Source organism: Rhea americana, unplaced genomic scaffold (assembly GCF_003343005.1).
Source record: "Rhea americana isolate MKP2758 unplaced genomic scaffold, rheAme1 scaffold_50, whole genome shotgun sequence".
Lineage (NCBI taxonomy): Eukaryota > Metazoa > Chordata > Aves > Rheiformes > Rheidae > Rhea > Rhea americana.
The window spans coordinates 5,368,891-5,391,459 of NW_028186646.1; the positions used below are offsets into that span (position 1 = coordinate 5,368,891).

At 39.1% G+C, this 22,569-nt stretch overlaps 1 protein-coding gene across 1 annotated transcript in view; it reads right to left on the minus strand.

Annotated features, from left to right (window-relative positions):
• Positions 1 to 22,569, minus strand: part of RBM33 (RNA binding motif protein 33) — a 97,047-nt gene that overhangs the window by 16,360 nt on the left and 58,118 nt on the right. Inside the window, exons 13-15 of the mRNA XM_085317717.1 lie at positions 22,017 to 22,270; positions 21,284 to 21,571; positions 13,434 to 14,072 (exon numbers count right to left, since the gene is read on the minus strand). Coding sequence (XP_085173843.1) covers positions 13,434 to 14,072; positions 21,284 to 21,571; positions 22,017 to 22,270 — 1,181 coding nt within the window. The remainder of the gene's footprint in view (positions 1 to 13,433; positions 14,073 to 21,283; positions 21,572 to 22,016; positions 22,271 to 22,569) is intronic.

The window sequence follows — 22,569 nt, forward strand, 5'->3', positions numbered from 1 at the left end:
CTGCTTCTAAACCAGCCACCTTTTAAGTGGTCTCCTTCCCCAAACACTGTCCAGGATTAGAAAAGTTATTCTCCAAGGGTTTTTTTGTTTATCAGACTCCTGTTACAGGCATTTAATGCTCAAAGCACAAAGAAACAACACCTCAATCCTCCTCTCATTCAATTAACTTATAAGGAGAAGCATCAGAACCCCTCACCCTTCCTGCTACATCTCTCCGTGCAACATAAGCATGGTACAAATGCAAGTTGAAAGCACTGAAAAGAGCTAAATGATTCACTTCCACCACTTCTTCCACACAGCTGAACTACTTCTAAAACCAGCAGGATGGTTCCTTAATTTCTGTCCGCTTTTCAGATCAGACCAGCCAACTGAAAAACATCCCGTGCAGCAAAAGACAGTGGAAATGCTCCCTTATTTGAGCCTGACAAAACATTTGGTATTTTTGCTTCTACGAAATACATCAAATAGCTGCAGGCTTTCTGCAAGGTTTCAACAGCACAATTTATACCTTAACTAGACTTCAACTTCAGAATTCAAATCTGTTAATATTAGTGAATATTATTATACTATTATTATTTATGCGCTCAAGGACTACTGATGCCCCCTGCATTATAAGCTGTAATGAGGAACATCCTTGGCCTGGACACCCCACCACTGACCAGAAACCCCAGCTGCAAGGTGGCAGGAGACCCATAACACCAACTGTTCAGGGAAGCCAAGGAAGCATCTGAACATCTGAGTCCCAAAAAGGACCTGGTGATGAAAGGAGAACTTCATCAGCTCTCCTAAACCATCACACCAGTTTACCACCCGAGTGTCAGGCTGAATAAACATGCACAAGACTGTGGGGCAGAAGGTTTCACCTAAGCCTGGGGCAAGCATCAGGTAAGCCGTAAAAGGGCTCAGATAGAAGGCATATCTCAAAGGAAGAAAAAAAATTGCGAAAGCATCTTCCTTCACATAGTTTCTTTCACTTTCTTAAAGATTTGCAAGTCAAAATCCCTTTTGCATCTGTAACAGATGTCACTAACCAGTGGGTTTCACATTAACAGGCAGGTTTCTTGAGGATAAGGAGACAAACTAATGGGCTGCACAAGAAATAGGTTTATGGTCTAGAAGTAACATTATCTTGACTGAAAGTATAAAACCATTATGTCTCTATTGGGATTACACAAAAGTAAGAGAAACACCCCACTGAGGGTTGCTCGTTATCCAGTCTCCTCACTGTCATTTGAGGAGAAATATGCAGGTAAAAATGATATCGAGTATGTTCTTCCAAAAGATCGAGCAATGTTTTCAAGTTCACAAAATTCAAATCCTTAAATCAAGCTTTCTGTATTACTACTACATGCAAGCAACAGCTTCTCAAGAACTCAACTCTTTCAATTCTGAACAACTCCAGTCCCAAACCAGCTTCATCACTCCATTGCAGACTGCATCTATCCAAAGCAGAAAATCAATGTTCCTCCTACTCAAGAGCTTTCTTCCACAACAGCCAAAGTGAGGAAACAACAGAAAATCGCACCTGCTTTTTCCACTTCTATTCAAGTAAGTTTTTAGCTTACTCCAAAAATCCAAACATACACACACAAACAAAACCTTAGACGAAAACCTGCATTAAATCCTGTTTCTAGTATTAATATCAGCTTCAACATAAGTCTCACTGGGATATGGGCCTTATGCCTTCATCAGATAATTTCTTTTATTCAACCTTACAGCAGCTGGAAGATTATGAAACTAAAAGGAACAAAAAACCCTAGGAGTAGTTCAAATGCGAGAATTGGGAGTTAAAATCTAATCTATGTTAACTGCTTGCTGTGAAAAAAATAACCATAAATATTTTCAATCATTTTTTTCCCAAATCAAAAGATGATCCCAGTACACAGGAGCAGCATCTCAGCAAAGCCCTTAGGTACAAGACACACTGAACATGCTAATTACTGATACTTCAACAGCCAGAGGTTAGTTAGCCAGCAACAACCCAGTCTTTATTAGCAAGCCCAAACACCACAAAATAGAACTGTTGAAAGTCAACCAAATGCACAAATTGCAAAAAAGCTGTAAGAGAGTTAAAGGCCCAAACATGCAGAGGATGAACAACTTCATGAGGTGCATTCCCAGCTGGCATCCTTTAGGTTTGAAACTGCCAGCACAGCGTTCTTGCAAAACCCCTTGAGATGACAATCTCGTCCAAAATGGTGCAAGCATCTCCAGACCTTTCCTCAGTTCATTCATTCCAGAAACATGAAAATCTAAACAAAGGAATAAGGAAAGTCCATAGCATAAAAATAAAGGAAACAAGAAAGGCCTGTTGGTTCCTCCAACAAGAAAAAGAACATTTAGATCAAAACCCTATGGCATAACACTGCTCTGGACATCTGCTCTGCGAGGTGATTTGAAGAGGCAAACAGGGAGGCACAGGTGACTCTATAGTATCGCCTCTCCAAAGAGAGGCATGCAAAGTTATTTGCATTGTGCATTGAAGTTATTTAGTGCTAAAGGACTGATGGTGCTCCTTGCTCCTTTCAAGTCAGCAGTACGTTGTTTAATTTTACAGCTCGACTTCCCTTCAGCTGAACACACCATTTGGTGTTTTTGTCAAAGAAATGAAAAACAAATACTGCTCCTAGGTCACTATATGCCTACAAGCAAGACAGCAAAAGTCTTAAATGACAAATTTTACCATCAGCTTTTTTCAACTGGTTAAAGATGTGACTATGCAATTACAAGTATTGTTTGAGTCCAAAAATGTCTGTAGCAGTATTTAGTGATAGAATACTGGACTTTCCATCTCCATCATCCTTTAAATTTCTTATATGCAAGCCAATTATTGGCTTCCTCAGACATGAAAATCAAGAACCAAATCTCAAGTAAAGCATCTATGAAGAGTTTTAACAGGTAGACCTCAACATACTACTTATAGGTCACAGGCTCAAATTAACATTTTGGAGGAAAAACTGTACGATTGTAAAGAAAGTTGTATATACCCGCCGACTCCTAATGTTCGCTCATGGGGTAAACAAGTGGGCAACCAGAAGAAAACACAAAACACATGGTAGAGTGACAGGTAAGTAGGTAAGTGAAGGAAAGCTGTATTGCAGAAAGCTTCCCCAAATGAGGTCTAAATCACGGAAGCTAAACTGCTAGTCTCTCCTCTACTTAGAGATTGCTAGTTGTCTCAGTTCTTGCTCACTTTAAATCAAATTTTTTCCTTTCCTAACAACTTGATTTCTGTATTTCTGATTTTTCATTAGCTTACATTACGTATCTCCCAATTTAAATAGGTAGGAAGGAAATGAGGTATTTGGTTTCAAGACTTCTCTTGTCAAATTATATTCTTATCTGATTTTTCTATAACATTTTGGGACATACAGGCAATGTTTCAGAAATGTATGTACTCATCAATATGGCTTGCTTCATACAATTTGACACATGAAGTGCTGAAAGCAAGTAGAATACATCCGAGTCCATGTTAGTCCTATACTGAGACCTGAAATAGATTGATTTAAGCTTTGATTTTATGATGCAAATTCCTCTGTTTTCCTCTACAAAAGAGTAAATTTCATTCTTTGTCTGCAAATCAATAAAGTAAAAGTTTGCTTCCGTTACTGTCTACTGCTTAATTTCTATATCACAAACCACTTCGACCTTCAAGCTTTGAATCTCCAAGTTTTACAGAAGGTTTGCTTTCATGAATGACCATATAGCAAGGAAAGCGTTCTCTTGGATGACGCTTGCAATTACTTGGTTACTTCAGGAGTAATAAAAATGCCTTCTGCAAATGGCAGGAGTTCTGTTTGTGTGAAAGCACAAAAACTGTCTTTCAAATGCCAAATAATGAAAGATCACTAGCAGTGATGACACAAGTTCGTTTCAAGTATCGTGTAGAATTAAAAAACCCAAAAGTCTACAGATAAGGAAAAGGATTTGAGCTATATGGAGGACATTTTTAAAACTTCTGCTATGCACAGCTTGATCTGCAGACTAACACCCCCCTCAAAAAAACACTATGCAATTCAAAGGACACATTTTAGAAGAGATTCCCTGATACCAGTCAAGGCTGTACTTCAATACTGACTCTCTCTATATGTATTTTTTTCCTTAGTGTTGTGCCCTGAGAAACACAAAGATCATTCTGTCAAATACAAAATTACAAACTCTTAAAATACAATTTTATGAAGGATTGCCTGAATTTAGTAAGCTACAGCTCTGTACTCTATCATAATCATTATGACAGTTTTACAATGAAGATGAAGTTTATTTGCCACCAACATTAGCAGGACAAATTTATTTATAACAAATGCTTTAAAATGTACTGATAAAAATGCCTATTGATACTGTCAGAGCTTCTTGCAATTTGACAGATCAAATCTTATTTTCATTCTTAAACCCCATGAAGGAATGGTATCACCAACTTGCATTCTGTAGTGAGCAAATTGATTAATCCCCCTCTATAGAAATCTCAACTCTTGATTACACCTATCAGACGTTAAGCAGCATTATTCTAGAGTGACAACACTTGACAAATTCCCAAACCATTTTTCTCAGCCTTTGTGGCCCTGCTAGCTTGTATTAACCCTGATGAAAAATTAATTTTCCTTATCTTCCGCTAAACCCCAAAATCCAAATCCGCCAAACTGGCAACTCTTTCTGTAAAGGTATTATGAAAACCTCTAAAAGATTAATTGCATGTCTTCAGGTGACATTAAATTAATTTCTGTACTCGTGACAGACATTTGATACTCGGTACTGAGCGGACAGATAACATTGTCAGGGTACACAGAAGGACAGTGGCGCAGTGTCCCAGGGCAGCCTCTTATGAATTCGCCTTTCGATAAGGCCATACTTCACTGTCAGTGGCACTGTTAGTGATCTTGCAGCCCATAGACCTCACTGCACAGGTTTCTATTAACTACGACAATGCTGCGTCTATCCATGTAATCTTTATAAAGCTAATTCAAAAAAATCACCCAACAGTAAGAGGATGTGCATGCCGGATAAAGCGCTTAAAGGAAATAAGCTCTATGATTATGTAAAAATTGATTGATTTATGTAAAAAGTAACACAGAAAAACAAATGCTTTAGTGTGCCCACCTTATTTTCATCCGTGTTTAGATGCACTGTAAATCAAACAGCCTATTACAAGATGAAGGTTTAAATCTTACAGGAAAGTCGCAATCTCAAAATGTCCTATAATTGATTTCCTTTAAGGAACATCTCATCTGCTACTAGTTATAGTCAATACTTCCAGAAACGAGTACCTCTGAAGTATCACAGTAGTTAAGGGGAGAAAAAAACCCAACTCAAACAAACATCCATTAGGCTACTAAACTCATTCACTTCAAGGGCAAAAGCTAATTATTGTATTCTTCCATCAGCTATATAGATTTCCATAAGTATTTTTTTTTTTTTACTAGTACTATAATTGATTACAGTACAACAAGACAGACATCTGGACAGCCAGCCGTGATCCCCGTACAACAGAGGCAAGAAATGAAAACAGTAAAGTCAAAGCAAAAACCGTGTAGAGCACGAAAACCTTCCCTCTAATAGATAGGATTCTTTTCTATGATTACCAGAAATACATACGAAAGGCAAAAGCCCCAGAACTTACTCATCCCTCTTCAGTTGGTGCTCCAAATGTCTCGCTATGGCCAGCTGTCAGCCTGGGACACGCACGGGCAGGGGAAGCCTAATCCCACAAACACCAAGCACCCGCTTGGGACAGCTGAAGAGCTGTCTTCAATCTGTCAGCGGCCAACGAAAAACACCTGGAGACTCACTCTTAAAGGCTTTTTAAATTCAGGAGTGGCAATACTTAGGAGAAAACAAACAAACACACGACTGCTCTCTAGCCAGGCTGGAATACACTACTCCAGACAACTCATTAGTGACAACCTATTTAAAACGTACTAGCAGTGCAGTTTCAAGTCAGAGTACACACCGAAAGATGCTACAGACCTGGTTCAACCACCAATGCAGTCCCCATTTCACACACAGAAACGACACTTTCCATGCTAACCAGTGAGTTATTTTTCCCAGCCTAAAACTTATGTGTGGGGCAAACCTTATACATGTACATATGTATGTATACATAAATATATATGTATTTTTCCCAAGAAACAAACAAAAAAAAAAAAAAAGAAGAAGAAGAAGAGAGAGAGAGAGATACCCTGCTGAACTGCAGAAAGGCATTTAGTGAGCCATAATTTGAGGACATCTTTTCTACTGTGCCTAATGATATATGAGAATTTAGAAGAGCAGAAGAAAATATCTAAAAAAACCCAAACACACTAATTCCACTGAATCCCATGTACTAACAGACTTCTTACCTTTAAGTATTTCCTCATACACCTGAGAGAATAACTAAGGTGTGTGGCAAAGATCTGGTCAAAAGCCATTAAAGAACCCCAGCCATATCTAGGCTACTCTGAAATTTCATCAGAAACAACAGAAACACAGTTGATCAAATTGAACCATGACTATGTGCTTTTCTAGTTCACACAACTACAGACTTGGAACATGTAGTTCATCCAAATTCAATGTCAAAGCTACAGTAAAATCTAAATTCTGGACTTGGCACGTATTTTGTTGTCAGAAATATCTTGATTCTTCCATGTTCCTTTCCACAAAATATATCACCCTAATGTAGATGTCAAAGCTTCCTGGGTTCAGTTGTCAGGATCCAGGACACTTCTCGTACAGAGAATTCTAGTGAGTTATGGACACGCAAATTTTGAATGCAGAGAAATTGCTGACTGAAAGGATTCCTGTTTGCAAACATCACTGATTCCAAGCTCTGCTGGCTGCCCAAAGCTCCTGGGAGCACTTTCCAGTTGGGCACCAGGCATGTCAGAAAAAAACAGCATGGGCTGCCAGAAAACTGCATGTTGCTCTTACTTCAGCTGACTGTCGCCGAGTCAGATAAAAACCAACTCAAAACCTGCAAATTCTGTCATTATATCTGAAAACATTAAACACAAGACCACCCGTTTCTCACCCTCTTCCATTCATGAACAAAGAAACCCCAAAACCAAAGAACACCCAACCAAACAAAAAAAATATAGCTAGTTAAGCAGCATTAAGGCATCTTCAAAGCCTGTGCAGTCTCTTACATAGCTGAGAGTAAGTCACTGCATGACATTAGCCTCCTCTATATATTTTGACATCAACCTTACTGCTATGGTAGTATCGTAGTGGCATCAGCCATGCCTGCCTAAAAAAAAAAATAGCCACCTTAAATTAGAACCAAGACTAGAATCAAAATCTTGTATTTTGTATTGTAGTTAACAAGAAAGCCAGGTATGCACTTGCTGACTGCTGGTTACAGACATGACGGACTGAAATCAAGGTAACTGGAGTTTCCCTATCTACTGTATCACTTCTTGTTTTTTCTAGTTCATATTCCCTTAAAACTAATGGCTGAGTTGGACACTTCTGCTATGTTGTCTTAAGCTTCTTGTGCAGTCCTTGATAACACTGCTAGAAACACAGATACAAACCACATTACCTCCATCTCCAGCTACCTAGTATCAAAATTCTCCATATACCTCCACCTCCAGCTACTTAGTGTCAAAATCCTCCTTACTCACAACCATCCCTGTCCTGGAGGGCTATTCTAAATAGTTCAACCTAAAATGCAATTCAAAGGCATTTGTGACTCCTCAAACTATTAAATTTAATAAATGTGCATTTTTTTTCCTAATTCGGTGATTGCATTCAGCTAATTTTCACTTGAAAACTAGCTCCCTCTCTCGGTAACATTTTTTTAATGCTGTTATGGTTTCTTTAGACATTTCCCATCAAGAAACTGAGCTACTAGATAGTGCGTGACACCAAAATCACATCAATACGAATTTCACACTACAGCACTTATAACAGCAGAAGAACTCTCCCTTGAGATTTAGCAAAAGTGTAAGCAATACCAAATTCTTGCTTTCAGGGTATTCAGAAGGCAGCTCTTGATACTTCAATATACAATTTAACAGTCTCTTGAGGAAAAGGAGAAACCTGCTCTCCAGTCTATGATGGGAAATACTTTATTTCACTTTGTTTCCCAGTTATCCACATCAAAGCTAAATTCAATTTAGGTAGGTACATCTTCCCCCTTTTGAGGTTTTTATTGCAAACCCATAAAAATGCTATGCGCACCTGGTCCTGCTGTCACTTTACGTCCTACTTGTTAAGAGTGCCTACATGTGACCTTATGTTTCTCTTTCATTGAATACATCCCAGATAGCCCAGGATGGCTCACTTGCCTCTGCCAAAAAACTACTGTAAGTCAAAATATTCTCTCTCTATACGAACCATTGGAGGAAACAAGGATTTGTCACTAGTTTTTAAATACTTTGTGCAGTTATACCTTTTTCATAACAGAAATATCACATCTATTTGTGAAATATTTCTAGAGTGAAATTTTACAGATCATGGCAGGCAGAGTCCTTTTTCCCATAGCATTAACACTACTCCAAAGGTCTTGCCCCTTTTGATACTCTATAAATGACAAATATGACACTAGGGCATTATGATATAATGGCTTCTGATGCTCTTTCAAGTCGCTTCTGATAAAATATGGTAATTTTCTGCACCTGTTGCTCCTTCGAATGGTGGCATATGAAGCAACTGCAGTGCAATTCTGCTGCTACTGAAAAAGTCACAGTAACATGTGGGGTGAGAGCACCTCTGTTCTGCTTCTTGGGGCTGGTGGCATTTCAGAGCTGGGCAAAGAGCTCCCTTGAGAACTTCTCGTGCAAACGCTAGAAATCTTAATGTTTGTAATTCCTGACATATTTGGATGAAAGGCGCTATAGAGCTTTCAAGTCAAATATTTTTAATTAGTTAAACTTGAACATACATATGCAAGCAACACCAAGTACAAACATTAAGCAAAGTTGGTGGATAAGGTTACATTATCAAGCAAGAACCATTTTAATCAATATATTTTTCTCCCATTTTTCCCATACTTTTAACTCTATATTCACCTCTCTCACTTCTCAATTTCTCTAAACAAAAATAAGGCTGTCTAGCTCCCATTTGAATTCTCTTTTTGTTTTTACAATACAAGGATTTTTTTTTTTTTTTGTGACAGGCTTTCCAGATAAAACAACTCTTCAATTCTATTCTTTCTTCAAGCTTTTTCAGGTGAAGCATCCCAGGTTTTCAGAAGTTACGATCACTAATAAGATGTTGCTTTTAATCCAATGTGATACATTGAAATTTATTTTACATACATATGAAAAAAAGCTCATTGTGCAGCTTTCCAGAGACTGAATGGTGTGTTCTTGGCGCAGCATTAGAATCAGCATTTCAGGTCTTTGGGACAGACATATATCACTTTGAGCAAGGCAGACCAGTTTCTGGCTAGGGAGAAATCACCCAATAACAATATAAGATAGCTGAATGACAGAGATTTTTAAGATATTATCACTTCCCACATAACCTCCAATTAACTGAAAAACAAGTATAGCACGTTTCATACAACCTTAAGATATTTAAGGTTGCATTCGGTACAAACCTGTTCTTCTAGGACTAGCGACACTTCTAATGTATTTACTGAAAGAATTCAGTTGCACTTGGTACTATACCTATTTGCCAACAGACCGATAGCAGGGAGCCCAACGGAGACCACCGCGAACACTCAAGGAGTTAGAAAACATGACTTATCAGAAGAGGCTGAGGGATATGACTGCGCAAAAACAGTTAAGAGACCTTTAAAATGACAGACGACCACAAAGAGGGAAGTCAGTCCTAATCGCAGCCAAAAAGTATAGTTTGGTCAGTAAGAAAAAACCTCCTTAATACACAGATATTTAGACACTAGAGTGGATGACCAAAGGAAACATTGTTAATGAGATCTATGAAAAAGGCTGGTCATCTGCCATGAATGATAAACAGTTAATTCTCCCTTCAAGACAGAACAAATTATTTCTATGGTGCTGTCACCCCTATTTTCTGTAATTTTATGATCATGCTTACAAATGATTTATTAGGGTGTTTCTTCCCAACAAACACCATTCTACAACCTCATTGTGTCTTTTCTCACTCAGATCTTGGATTTACTGAGCCAGACTTTTCCATAATAAAATAGGCTAACATGAATCCTCAGAGAATATTCCCTGGCACCTATATCTGGAAAGGACTGATCTGAAGACATGCTGCAAAGAAACAATAAACCAGGTAAGAGCTATGAAAAGACACTTGGAAATTTGAAGGGAAAAAAATTAAAAATCACCTGCTAAAAACTTCGCATTGTCTCATTTCCAGGAGCATAAAGTTTAAAAGGAGTCATTAAAATGGAAAACTATCCACTGTACTGCTATTCCTGCATAAATTACAGCAGTATTAGAAAAGGATGGCAGTACTGGTATTTTGGGAGGAAAAGAGCATCAACAGACAAAAATCATTAAAAATGGTACCTAACATAATTAATTCACTCTGTCACTCTGACATGCAGGTTTAGTCTCGTATATAGGAAATGCTGAATCATTCACCATTTTCTTTCTCTTGAAGGTTAACAACAATGAATTAAGGCATCTGATACACCAGATAAACTGGAAAAAACAAACAGGTTCTTGGGATTTCATTTAATTAGTAATTCTTAAATTTCCTTTAAAGAAAAACTTGAAAAGCAAAATCATCTTATGAGAGAACACTGTCGAACTGTATGGCTGGCTCTTTTACCTTATTAAGTAACAACAACTATTTCTGTCTGAAGGTCAGAGATCCTCGCTGGTACTGCAGTGCCCAGTAATGAGAATAAATAGTTAGAAGCTGAGATTGGAGAAGATCTGTCCTCGAGAGAAGACGACACTCTCTTCTGACGGTACCTGTACATAATACCAGTATACTATGTGTCCCCTTAACAGTAAAACCAAAACCATTGCTGGCAAATCGACACAGATCCTACTCTCCGGACAGTCCCACTAAGGCTGGAAGAGCCTGGGCTACCTGCTCCAGTTTTAGGTGAATCCAGTTTTGATAGAGCGAGCACGGGCCTGGTCTCCCCTGGTTCCTCGGCAGACAGCTCTGCTAGTGTTCTGTGCTGGCCGAAAGGGAAGGGGCTTTCCAAGTCCTTACCTACACGAACCAAGAGAGCTTCAAAAAGGAACCCGTACTGTGTCTAATCACAAACCGTCTCATTGCTACAGGGGCGCTAAAACCAGGAGAAAGGGTACAAGTGATGAGATTTGAGCGCAGCTGCCAGGCTGCTTTACCCACACGATCTAGTCATCGCGCGTAGGTAAGAGACGCTAAACATCCTTTTGGACAAAGGCAGCGAATTATAGGAAAAGTTTAGGCTGAGAAGAAGGGTGCAGGAAAATGAGATTTGGCTTTTGTTTTTAATTTAGGGTTGAGGCAAAAGGCGTAAAAAGTAGCAAATATGTAAGAATGCTAAAAATCAGAACTAGAAACTAAGTGCAATTTATGATCTTTACGGTTCAGACTCCAAGTAGCTTTCAATTCTTTTTTAAAATACTGTCAAAATAGACAAGATTGCCCCCTGGTTGCTCAATGCTTCCATTTTCTTTGTGCGGTCAAAGTCACGTAGATTCAACTTGTCACTAAATGACTAAGAATATTAATCAACTATCTTGATCAGAGTTAAACAGCTAATGGCAATGTTTTGTTTTTAGTCTTCCATGGTTGGAAAACTGAAAATTGCCATGGCAATAAGAGAAAAACTATATATGATATACGCAAAAAATCTGCTTTACCTTGAAAAAGAATCATTATCTCAAAGCTGAGAGACAGAACAAGCCTGATTGTACAGTGAAAGAGGGGTTACACATGTATTTAATGAAACTAATCACTATTGCTTACCAACAGACTTATCTGAAACAAATCATTCATGGTTTCCTGAAAGAGCATTATGGTTTTTTTTTTCTTTCTTTTTTTTTTTCCAAGTAAATGCTAGTTTGGGCACTCAATCATTTGCTGTGAAGAGCTCTAGTGGCAACTGGCACTGCTCTGTTTTACTGCGTTACAACAGAAGTCGTGCACGAGTGCTTTATTCGATTCTTCATGAATAACAAACCCAGTCACACTTCTTGCAGGCCACTGCAATTCCTGCAATTATATTTATAATTTTTTTCAGTCCAACAGAAACAATTTCTTTCAACTTCTTGTACTTTCTTCTTCTTCTGTACTTAAGTTACTGCGCCTGGGGGATTAGACATCCTCCAACTCTGGTCTGGTTGTCAGCTCTATTTAGTCAGTAAGATCCTTTACGTTAATATTGTGAAAGACCACATGGTCATTATATAATCAAAACTTAAATAAGCTTAAAATTGTGAAGAGCAGCAGAAAAACGCTTATAAAAAAGTAGTGGGCTTTGGCATTTCAATTCTCCCCTCACTTCTAGAGGGTAAAGCTCAACTGCAAGGCCTTGCTCAGCTCCTGTTAACACTTTCCTGTGTTCACTTTGTTACGACTTAACAGCAGTTCTGCAAGTTTCCCTAATTAATGGTCTTAAAAGTTTAAACAGCGCTCTTCCAAGAACCCAGCCCCAAGGCACCCCAGCACTTAAGCACACCGCATCCTTCCTTCTGCCTTGCACGAGCCCCAGGACAGATTTCACACTAGCAACACCATCTTGCTAGGCCCACTCATCTCAGTTGCTTCAGAGCCCTAACAAATTAAGTTGTCCTTTCATTACGACAGAAGAAATTTAATCAAGATATTTTATAACTAAACCCCCAAAATCTTAAGTAGGCACCCTGCCATCAAGATCAGCAATGAGAGACCTCCACCTCCATGACACCAGTGCTCAAGGGACACTCTGCAGATAATAGACCCCTCATCAAAAGATAAGGAAATCTCATTTAGATGCAGAAGTGAAATGGTAATGTTTTCAACACAGACTAACAGAAAACATCCCCTGCAATATACTGCTTAAATTCATTTTGTGACAGGCATCCCAAGAAAATAAAAACAAATCTTCCCATGAGTACTGCCTTAGAGAACACACTAACTCCAGCACTTGCACACAACCAGATTATGTGGCTTCAACGATCAAATAAGCCGAGCCTGGCTTTTTAACTGAACCTTAAAAACAGCCCAGCCATAGGAGTCTCTCTCTCTCTCTCCCCCATATATTATTAGAGATATCAATCTTAAACAAAATGATCCCAGCTGAGGAGTCTTTCAGACTCGGGTTGCAAGGATCTTAAACGCAGGGAGTACGGTTTCAGAAAAGACAATGCGAGTTTAGTGATAACGGCCTGGCAGTAAAGCATTACAGCAAACTTTCATTTCTGAATAGCCATTAATAACTTGCAGTTCTGAAAATCTAAAATACAGATTATTACGCCTCCTAAACCTACTACTTCCCTTTTCAGTTTAGGCCCATTTTTTATTTTGGGATTACATCGACTGAACCACACCAAAACCAACCATAACAACACACACACACAAGACGAGCCTTGGAAACTTACCCCTCCTGACAACTTAATCACCCTGACTTTGCTGCCGACATGGGGCCCGTCTCCGCCAGCGCTGTTTGTGCGCTGCATGACAGTCCTTTTCACACCGGGCTTCAGCTCCTGGGACCGGGCTGGTACTGTAGTCACTCTAGCAGTCTGCGTTGCAGGCAGCGCCGCGGCGGCGGGCTTCGGCTGCAATACCTTTGGCGATGCCTGAGGCTGACTTGGAGGTATTGTTCTGGTTGGCCTCAGCTGTTTCACCGGCTTCATTTGGTGTCCTTGATACTGCATATTAGCCCCAACCTGCGGGAAATCCGTGGGTTTGGGTTGCATGTGTGGAACTACCATATCTTGCTTTTTAACAAGGAGTCTGTTTTTCACATTTGGCCTGGTCTGTAAGCCCGAGTGGGGTATGTAAGGGTTGCCGTTGGTGGGGAACTCGCAGGACTCCTCTTCCTGCTGCATGTAGGACGGCTGCGTGGCAGGCTGCTGCTGCTGCTGCTGCGCGAGCCTTTCGAGCAGTTCTCTCTTCCTAGCGCCAGCCTGCTGCTGCCGTCGCAGCTCCTTCTGCTTCAGGATTTCTTCTCTGAGACGCTTCTGCTCCTCTATCTTCAAACGATACAATCTAGTTTCTTCATCTTCATCTGGATACTGCAAAGGAGAACACAAATGTAGTTGTCAAATTCTCAGCATATGCCCAGCTTGGTCAAAATAACATTAACTTCTTGTTTCAGAAGCTGTCATAATGGCACAACTCTAAAGAGCTTTTGAAATTCCCCCTGACGTGAAGCCCCGGTTATTAGTGGCACAAATCTGCTAGCAAGGTTTATTTGCTATTCATTAGAGACAAACAGCTCAAATAGGGTTGGAGACTTAGCTATACTACTTCCTAGGCAGAAAAAAAAGAAGCTATAATACCGGCTGAGAAATCTTATCAGAATACTTTTTAGAAAAAGTCAAAAATTGGAACTCATTTAGAAGTTTCTAAAACCAATTAAACTATTAATATAATTCAAGATATCAAAATATGTTTCAAATGGAAAATAACAATACAGAGGCAACCCACTGTCACACAGGTTTTATCTTGCTCTTTTCTGACAAAGTAACAAAAGGTAGGGTGGTAAATGACCTGAAAGGCCCTGATTAGAACTATTGATTTTTCTCACAGAATTTTCAGCCTGATCTCAAACTCATTTGTCACACAATAATTGGTTATAATGAACAGCACAAGTCAATCTCTCTGACCTTGAACTCATGCACTCTCTTCAGAATCAAAATGTTGCCAAACGCAGTGCTGGAATATTAATAGTATACAGAGAATGCCTTTAATATTCCAGCCCTAGGCCGTTCTGAAAGTATTATATGCTATCAAATAACCTTTTTAAAGCTTCTTCAACTTTGGCCGAACGGGCTCTTATGAAAGTGGTGTGAAATGGACAGAGTCGAGGAAACGCAGATTATTGCCATCTTGGAAAAGAAATCAAATTGCTCTGGTGATACAATCAGAAACTTTTTTTTTTTAATTATAAAGCATATGTTTCATAAATTTTGTTTTTATTTTGTACAGTTAAAGATTTTTTAGCAGTCTCTACAATTCTCTAGTTAAAATTTCAACAGCTGAATATGCCATTTTTAAGTAAGATAGATTGATTGTGTCTAAATAAGAATAGGCTCTCAAAGTAACTTTGCATTTTGGTAAATTACAGCATAAATAACACTAAAACATTTCTCAAAAGCTGACTCAGTGACGAGCAGTTATTTATCTTGTAGTAACTGGGGTGCAAACTCTTGTCATCTTTTGCATGCATCTGACCCAAATGTGGGGAACACATTTTGTTGTTCAAGTGTCTTTTATCCCTAATACCTCACAGAATCCTCCCCAACCAAGGGGAAGAAGAGCAGATCAAATCCAACCGTATCATTGGTTCACAGATATATCAGCCCAATAAGAATAGTAGTTTGTATTTGTGGAATACAGACGCATAAGTCTTGAACATTTGTCTCCTCCTGATGCAACTCTTCTCTGAGTACCTATCCACAGGGATTACTCCCATGGTGACTAAGCAACAGCTGCACGTCTCATACTAGAAGTCTAATCTAAGCAATAGCTAAAATATAAATTCAACAAAATTATATATATTTTTTTGGTAATATGGGATACAGTTCTGGAATGAGATCTGTGCTTTTTAGGAAAATGCTTCATATTCCAAAAGGTTCTGAGCTTTCTCTATAGTTTTCAGACTAGAATTATGGTAATTAATGACTAAAAGGACTAGATTATGGGTCTTTGATAAACGGTAATAGGAACACACTTCTACAAACTAAGAAGGGTAGGGTGTGTTTGTGGGGGCAGGAGGAAGGGTGAGGGACAGAGGACACTGAAGAATTTAACCTTAGAGTGAAAATCAAAGATTCTGGATTGGAGTATAAGAAGAATCCAAGCATCCAGAATGCATTAAATATAGCTAGCACGGGACAAGCAAATACAGGTAACCTCTAGACTGGAGGATGACATGCTGTTATTATGATTTTTATTCATATGCCATGAATAAAAATTTCAGTCATTTTCAAAGACAGTAAATATCACAAAATTATTCAAATGGTCCAAACAGAAAACCCGTTCCATTTAACTTAATAAATCAGTGTATTCACCTGCTTTGTTTTATATCAGATTACTCTGTATTTTATCTAAATGGGTTCGATGAATGTCAGTGAGTCAGCACCAAATTTACCTTAGGAGCCAGCAATATTTTTTTTCCCCTTACAGTCAATTGAAGGGTGTCAATTTGCAAGAGTCTGCACAAGGTCAGCTCTTCTACCAGCTGTCCTTCATCATCACAAAATTGTCTGCTTATATCATTACCTAACATGTTCTGAAAGCCTTGGAAGATGTAGTTCATGATCTGCTACAAAACACTAACTCAAAGGCTTCATAATAGCAGTACAAAGATGCATATTTTGAGGCACACCAAAAAAAGGGGGGGGGTTTCCAGCAGACCAGGAATGAACATCCTAAGGGACTGTGACCAACATGACCACACAGCCCATCTTGGATCTAGCTAATCTACACTGATCAACAGCACTAGCATTAAACACAGAGGACTGACAAACTGCATTGCCACTGCACAGGAAGTTAGATGAATGCTCTTAGGAGAATCTTCAGGCAATTTGATCTCAAATATCATTTGGAATTTTTCTTCCAGAAGTATTAACTCAGTGTTTTGTAGATTAATATGGATACTATGAACTCAATCCTCTCTTAAAGAGTTAGCTTTGAAATCAAGAGCAAAGAGCTCTGAAGCCATTCAAACTAAGTTGCCCATCTTATGAGGTTACTGCAGATCAGCCCATTAATAGGATAAGCAGACCTAAATCCTTCATCTCCATAAGCAAGTTGCTACTACCGCTAAGTCCTCTGTAAATACCCTTGCCACTACAGGAACACCAAAGAGGATAAAGAACCTTTTGCTCATTAACAAAATATTTGCATTAGCAGTCAGATTTGACTGGAACTAGTTGTGCAACGTCCCAATAATAAAGATTCATAATGGGTGGCAAACTCCTTACTAAGACAAAAATAGTGGTAATTAAAGCTCATCAGCTTTAAGAGCACCTCTTCTATGCTATTAGGAGCTTCATCAGATAAAGGACAGGGAAGACAAGACAGCAGACTGGATGAGGATGGAAGTTGTACACAATACCTACTGCTAACTGTTTTCATCCCTTTACTTTAATGAACTCAGGACAGATTTCTCCAAAAGCAGTATTTTGCCAAAAAAAAAAAAAGCAGTATTTTTGACAAGCAGAAAGCAGACATCCTTCAAAGACGCCATAAAGTTCACAGCACAAAGAAATAGCATGTTGTAGATGGCTCTTTTTTTTTTTTTTTTTTTTTTTTAAGGAAAGGCTACAGTGTAGAAGGCTTGTGGATGCGAAGTGGAGATCTTCGTCTGTCTTTGATTAAACACAAAACATTTCATTGTGGTTTGGAGGGAAGGCCAAACTTCAAGATAGAAGAAAAACTTCTGGCTAAAGTCCAAAGAGACTTTATGGAAGGTGCCAAAAGAAAATGTTACAAGCTACTTTTCTGAGTCCAGTTAAAGAGCAGCAGGAAGAGCAGTAATAGTTCTAGATCATACTCTATGTTTTAGCATGCCCTAAAACAAGAGATTAAGCTTCTGCTGTAACTTAAGGCCTAGTACCAGTAGCTTCAAGTACTAAACTTGCCTCTCATATAGTAACTTCAAAAAAAAAAAAAAAAAACACAAAAGAAAAGACCTTTTTAGAGGTCTGCAAGTTTTATTACTAGTTAACAAAATTAAATGCAGAGCCACACAATTTGCAGAGTGTACCTATTCTGCCTTGCTTCCAAGAAACAAAAAAGGAATTGTGCAGCCAAAGCGACTTGGGTCCCTCAGCAGAATGAATCTAAGAACAGAAGGGATGCTTCCAATGGACACCGGCAGTCAAAAGTTTGGTCTGTGGCATATACACATGAACCCATGCCTTCAACATATTTGCAGTTTTTCAGTTGTAATTTTAGAAACAAGAGGCTAGAACCATTTGTCCAAAAATTCCTGACGAGTCTTTGTAAAAAATACAGACCCAAATTATATCATTTTGCTGCTTGTGTTCGAAACCACAAACTACCCTAAATAAAAACCATCTAAATACACATTACACATGATGACAAAGCTCCTACATCCGTAACAGGGTATGTGAGTCATCCTACAAAACATAGGTGCTGTACTTCTCAGACAAACAGGAAAAGAGTCAAGAATGAGGTTACAAGTGACCTTGAGAAGCACACTGCCCTCTTGCAAATTGGAAAAAGACTGTGGTAAGATGAATTCTCTAAACACAAGACAGTAAGGCACCATTATTACAATTTGGAAAATAAACCTATTCAAACCACAGAACCCCCAGACTTGGACACAATTTTTTCAGGCAGGTAATTTCTAAAAAGACAAAAAATCAGATACATTTGCTTGACAACCTAACACAGTACCTATTTTATGTACTGTAAGTCCTGTAAAATAAACTGCACCAACATTAAACTCAACAATGCAACTTCAACATTTACTGCACTTGGGAGAATGAAATATAAAGGTTGTCTGTAAACATATTAGTGGTATTCATTGCAATAAGCGGCAATATTAGTACACCTTGGCCTAGAGCACACGGATGAGTGCTCTAAAATTTCCCTCCTATTCCAAGTTCCAATATCTCATTTCTTGCAAAGAACTTCACATCATCTTTCTATGCCTTTTTTAAAAAAAAAGGAAAAAAAACCACACAAATGCTTAATAATGGCTTAGTTCTTCTCATCCTAAACTAGCCTCAACATGAACAGAATTAGGCTAACAGCCACCGCTCGTCTTTCCCAATTTCATTGACAAAATGAAATCTTGAAAAATAACAGCTATTCTAAACATAGACATTTAAGAGTTAGTGTTTTGCATTCTCCAAGGAATTGGAACACAGGCATGCTATTAGGGAAGCTGAACTATAGTTTTTATCTTCTAGTCACTCAGGTTGCAATCTTCTAAAATATTGGAATTTTGAAGGTGAGAAAAAACCTCTAATAGCCAATATTGCTATTCTCTGTGGTTCCTGAATGCTACGGCATTCATAAATACGGTCACAGCTCCTCAGGAAAAAGGATGAAAAAAAATTAGTCTTAATTTTCCAGTTGAAGACACTTGCAAAATGACCTGCCTAAGTCAGTTATGAGCAACAGAGCTAGAAAAGTGACAGAACATAACTATTTCTCATCTTTTTAGAGAGAAAAAGAATAGGATAAAGTTAGTTAATGGAAAAAAAAACAAACAAACAAACAAAAAAAAAGAAAACAAGCAAGTAAAAAAGACTGTAAAACATTAAAGTCTGCCTTAAGGACAGAAGTGTCAAACCTACATTACAATAGTGAAAAATAAAGAAAAGAGTAAATACTCAAAAGTTATAGTACTGCAATCACCAGTTTGTAAAAGCACCAATAAGTGCCACCAATGAACTGGACTGCCACAGCAGCGCAGCTGAAACGGAACAACTGCTACTACGCTCTTGTTTGAAGCATGTGGCTCTCTTTCAAGTTCCCGTCAAAACAAGAAGTGTTCCCTGTGTGCATACACACACTGACACACTTCCAGTAATTGCCAAGTGTACCTACATAGGCTTTACTGTCACGGTTAATATTACAAAGCACTAGGAGACACATCCATTCTTTCAGGGAAATATTTTTCCACCTCTTTTACAAAAATCTATGTGAAATAGATATTACAACTTGTTTCCAAAGATAGCCTTACCATAAAAATAAAAAGGAAGCTTAATTTTGTAAAACTAAGAATTCACATGAATATAATTAGCTAATTTAAGGTTGGTTAGGGTATATTTAGGTTAGGATGTATTCAAAATTTAAAATGGAGAGAACAAGATGACTGCTGTCTTTTTCAATTGATTTAAGAGTGAAAAATATCAGTACATTTTTCTAAACATTGGCAGAGATATTTCAGGGCTAATGCCTTAAATTTCGTATGACCATATTATAAAAGAACTATAAAATGTCTTAGATGGTGAGGTCTATATCTGCTTTGTATAGGCTTACAAAACTTACCTGTAGTAACGGCCTGAAAGACAGAGACTTTCCTAGAATTACTATATTTTCCATGACTTAGATTATTCTGAGACACCGAATTGAGGAGGAGGGGATTACTTAAGTCATTTTTGCAAAAAAAAGATCAAAATTAAAGCTGAAAAGCTGAAGTATGGTGGGTTTTTTTTTATATTCCTGTTGAAAAGTAAGTGCACAGGAGGTCAAACACTGCTAGCTACGGATTACTTTTGTGCTTCACTTGTGGAAATTAGGGATGGTCATAGCGAATTCAAGAACAAAATGTGAAGCTAATAACCAGCAGCTTAAAGGGAAGAAAGTATTATCACAACTAAAGCTTTCAACAGTTGTTGAAAAAGATTTGGTCCTTGAAACAAAATTCAGGGTCAGCTGAACTATAAAGATTTACAGTTCTGTTCAGAATAATCCAATATTCAGAAACCATCTGAGATTAATTTTTCTTCATTTAACCATCGTGTTTCTCTAGCATCTCCTGATGTTCAGTATAAACAGCACCACCAGCACAATCCTATCCCCCCACTCTCACATTAACAGTGCACATGGAGTCTCTTCTCCTAGCATCCAAGAGCAGCTGTGCTGGGAAGTGGTCGCTTGTTCACAGCACCTGACCCAGGCATCTCTTTTTCAATTGTGCAGAGTATTAGCAGAAAAGGCATTTTTTTTTTCCAAAACCAAAAATTTAGAGCATTTCTGATTTTTCCTAGATTAGAGATGAGGCCAAAATGTTATGTAAACGAGGCATTTCCTTCTTCAACAAGAAGGAACTCCCTAGACAATGCAGAAGCAACTTCCTACAAGAGTGCTCAAGACCCTAGAGAGGACTGGACAGTCTAAAGGAAAACAGCATTAGGAAAACAGCTATCTAAATATACCATTTTTCTGAGATATAAAATATCACAGGAAACGGAAGCAAAGAGGTTTTCTGATTTGGGAGGAAACGCTGAGCTGAAAAAATACTGGTCAGAATTGCTGCAAGATAAACATAGACTCAGTGGTATTTCAGAGGCTGGTATCTGTTGAGGGCCTTTCCTCAATCTCTGCCTTGTCACAGTAGAAACGACCCTCCTCCTGCAAAACAGATTCCCCACAGCCTTGCCAACCTTCCAGACTTTTTTTGTTAGTGGAGACTGTTCTTGCCATCTTATTAAACAGGAAAATATTACTCAGCAGAGAGGCCTCTAGCAGCACCAAAAAACACAAATAACAGAAAAACAACAAAACCAAACTTTACCTCTGGTTCAGATTTTACTTCTGATTTTGTTTGGCCCATTGGTGTGATTGCTTTAGCTTTCATCTCAGGCCTTCCCTGTGAGTTTCCAATACCAGCTACAGGCTTGGTGGCAGACATAGTGCTGGTAATGGGTTTGACCTGAGCAGCTGGAGTAGAAGTTCGCCTGTTGTTGCTCACTTCCATCACATGTGACGGAGCTATTGGCAACTCACGCAAGTTGCTGTTTCTTGGAGCAGTTGTTTGTAGCTGCTGATTGGAACGCTTGACAATATTCTGGGAGGGTGTGTTCTGAAAAGCAGAAAAAAAATGCAAAGACTTCCACAACAAGCAAGATTAAAGTGTTTCCTCTTTCAGATTTTTTACGATTAAGTTAGGCTTCCAAGTTTGGCAAAAAGTCTTCTTAAATAGCAACCCTATTTTTAAGGTAAGTTACAGAAATGAGAACATTCTAACAACAGCTTTATTTTTAGCAAAAGCTAATCTCACTCGTTTACATGCTTCTCAGATGTGCCTTTCACCAAGTGATTTATTTTCCTAAGCAAAGTAGTTGTTCTGATTTGCAATCATACGGAACAGCTACAGACGCTGCTCCATAGGAACTGTTGCATCACCCCAACCTACCAAGCAACAGAACACACTGCACCGGAGCAAATTCACTCGTGGGTTTCGAAACCTGTGCTTACATGCCTGTTACATGTGCCTGAGATGGGACCCAGATGCCAGCAGTACTCACATGCCTGGGCTTCATGGGCTGTCGCTGCTGGCACTGCATCCGGTTGTTATTGGGCTGCTGCTGAGTGGCCGGCATGTGGGGCCGGAACTGGGGCTGGTTCATGGGCATCAAGGGCTGCGGGGGGCCCTGCAAGTGGTGATGGTGCTGCTGCTGCTGCTGCTGGTGATGGTGCTGCTGCTGCTGCTGGTGATGGTGCTGCTGGGGCTGAGGCTGGGGCTGGGGCTGCAGTGGTGGATGCAAGGGACCCTTTGCAGGAAGAGAAAGTTATTTGGTGTTAGCGCTGCGATAATAAACTCTGGAGAAGTAGCACCCAGCCTCCCCTGATCTCAAAATATCTTTAAGCAGCTACGGAACAGGTTAAACCAAGCGATTTGGCTCCATACCCAAACTTGTGCAACCCACGAGCAGAAATGGAAAAAGGCGGATGAAAGAGTTCCCTCCCCGTCCCCCTTCTTCTTCTTCGAAGGGCTTAACCGGCTGGTTTTATCCCAGCATTTCCAGACACCGGCGCTTCCCCCCGCCAACGCCGGAGAGCAGCCGGCGCGCAGAGCCG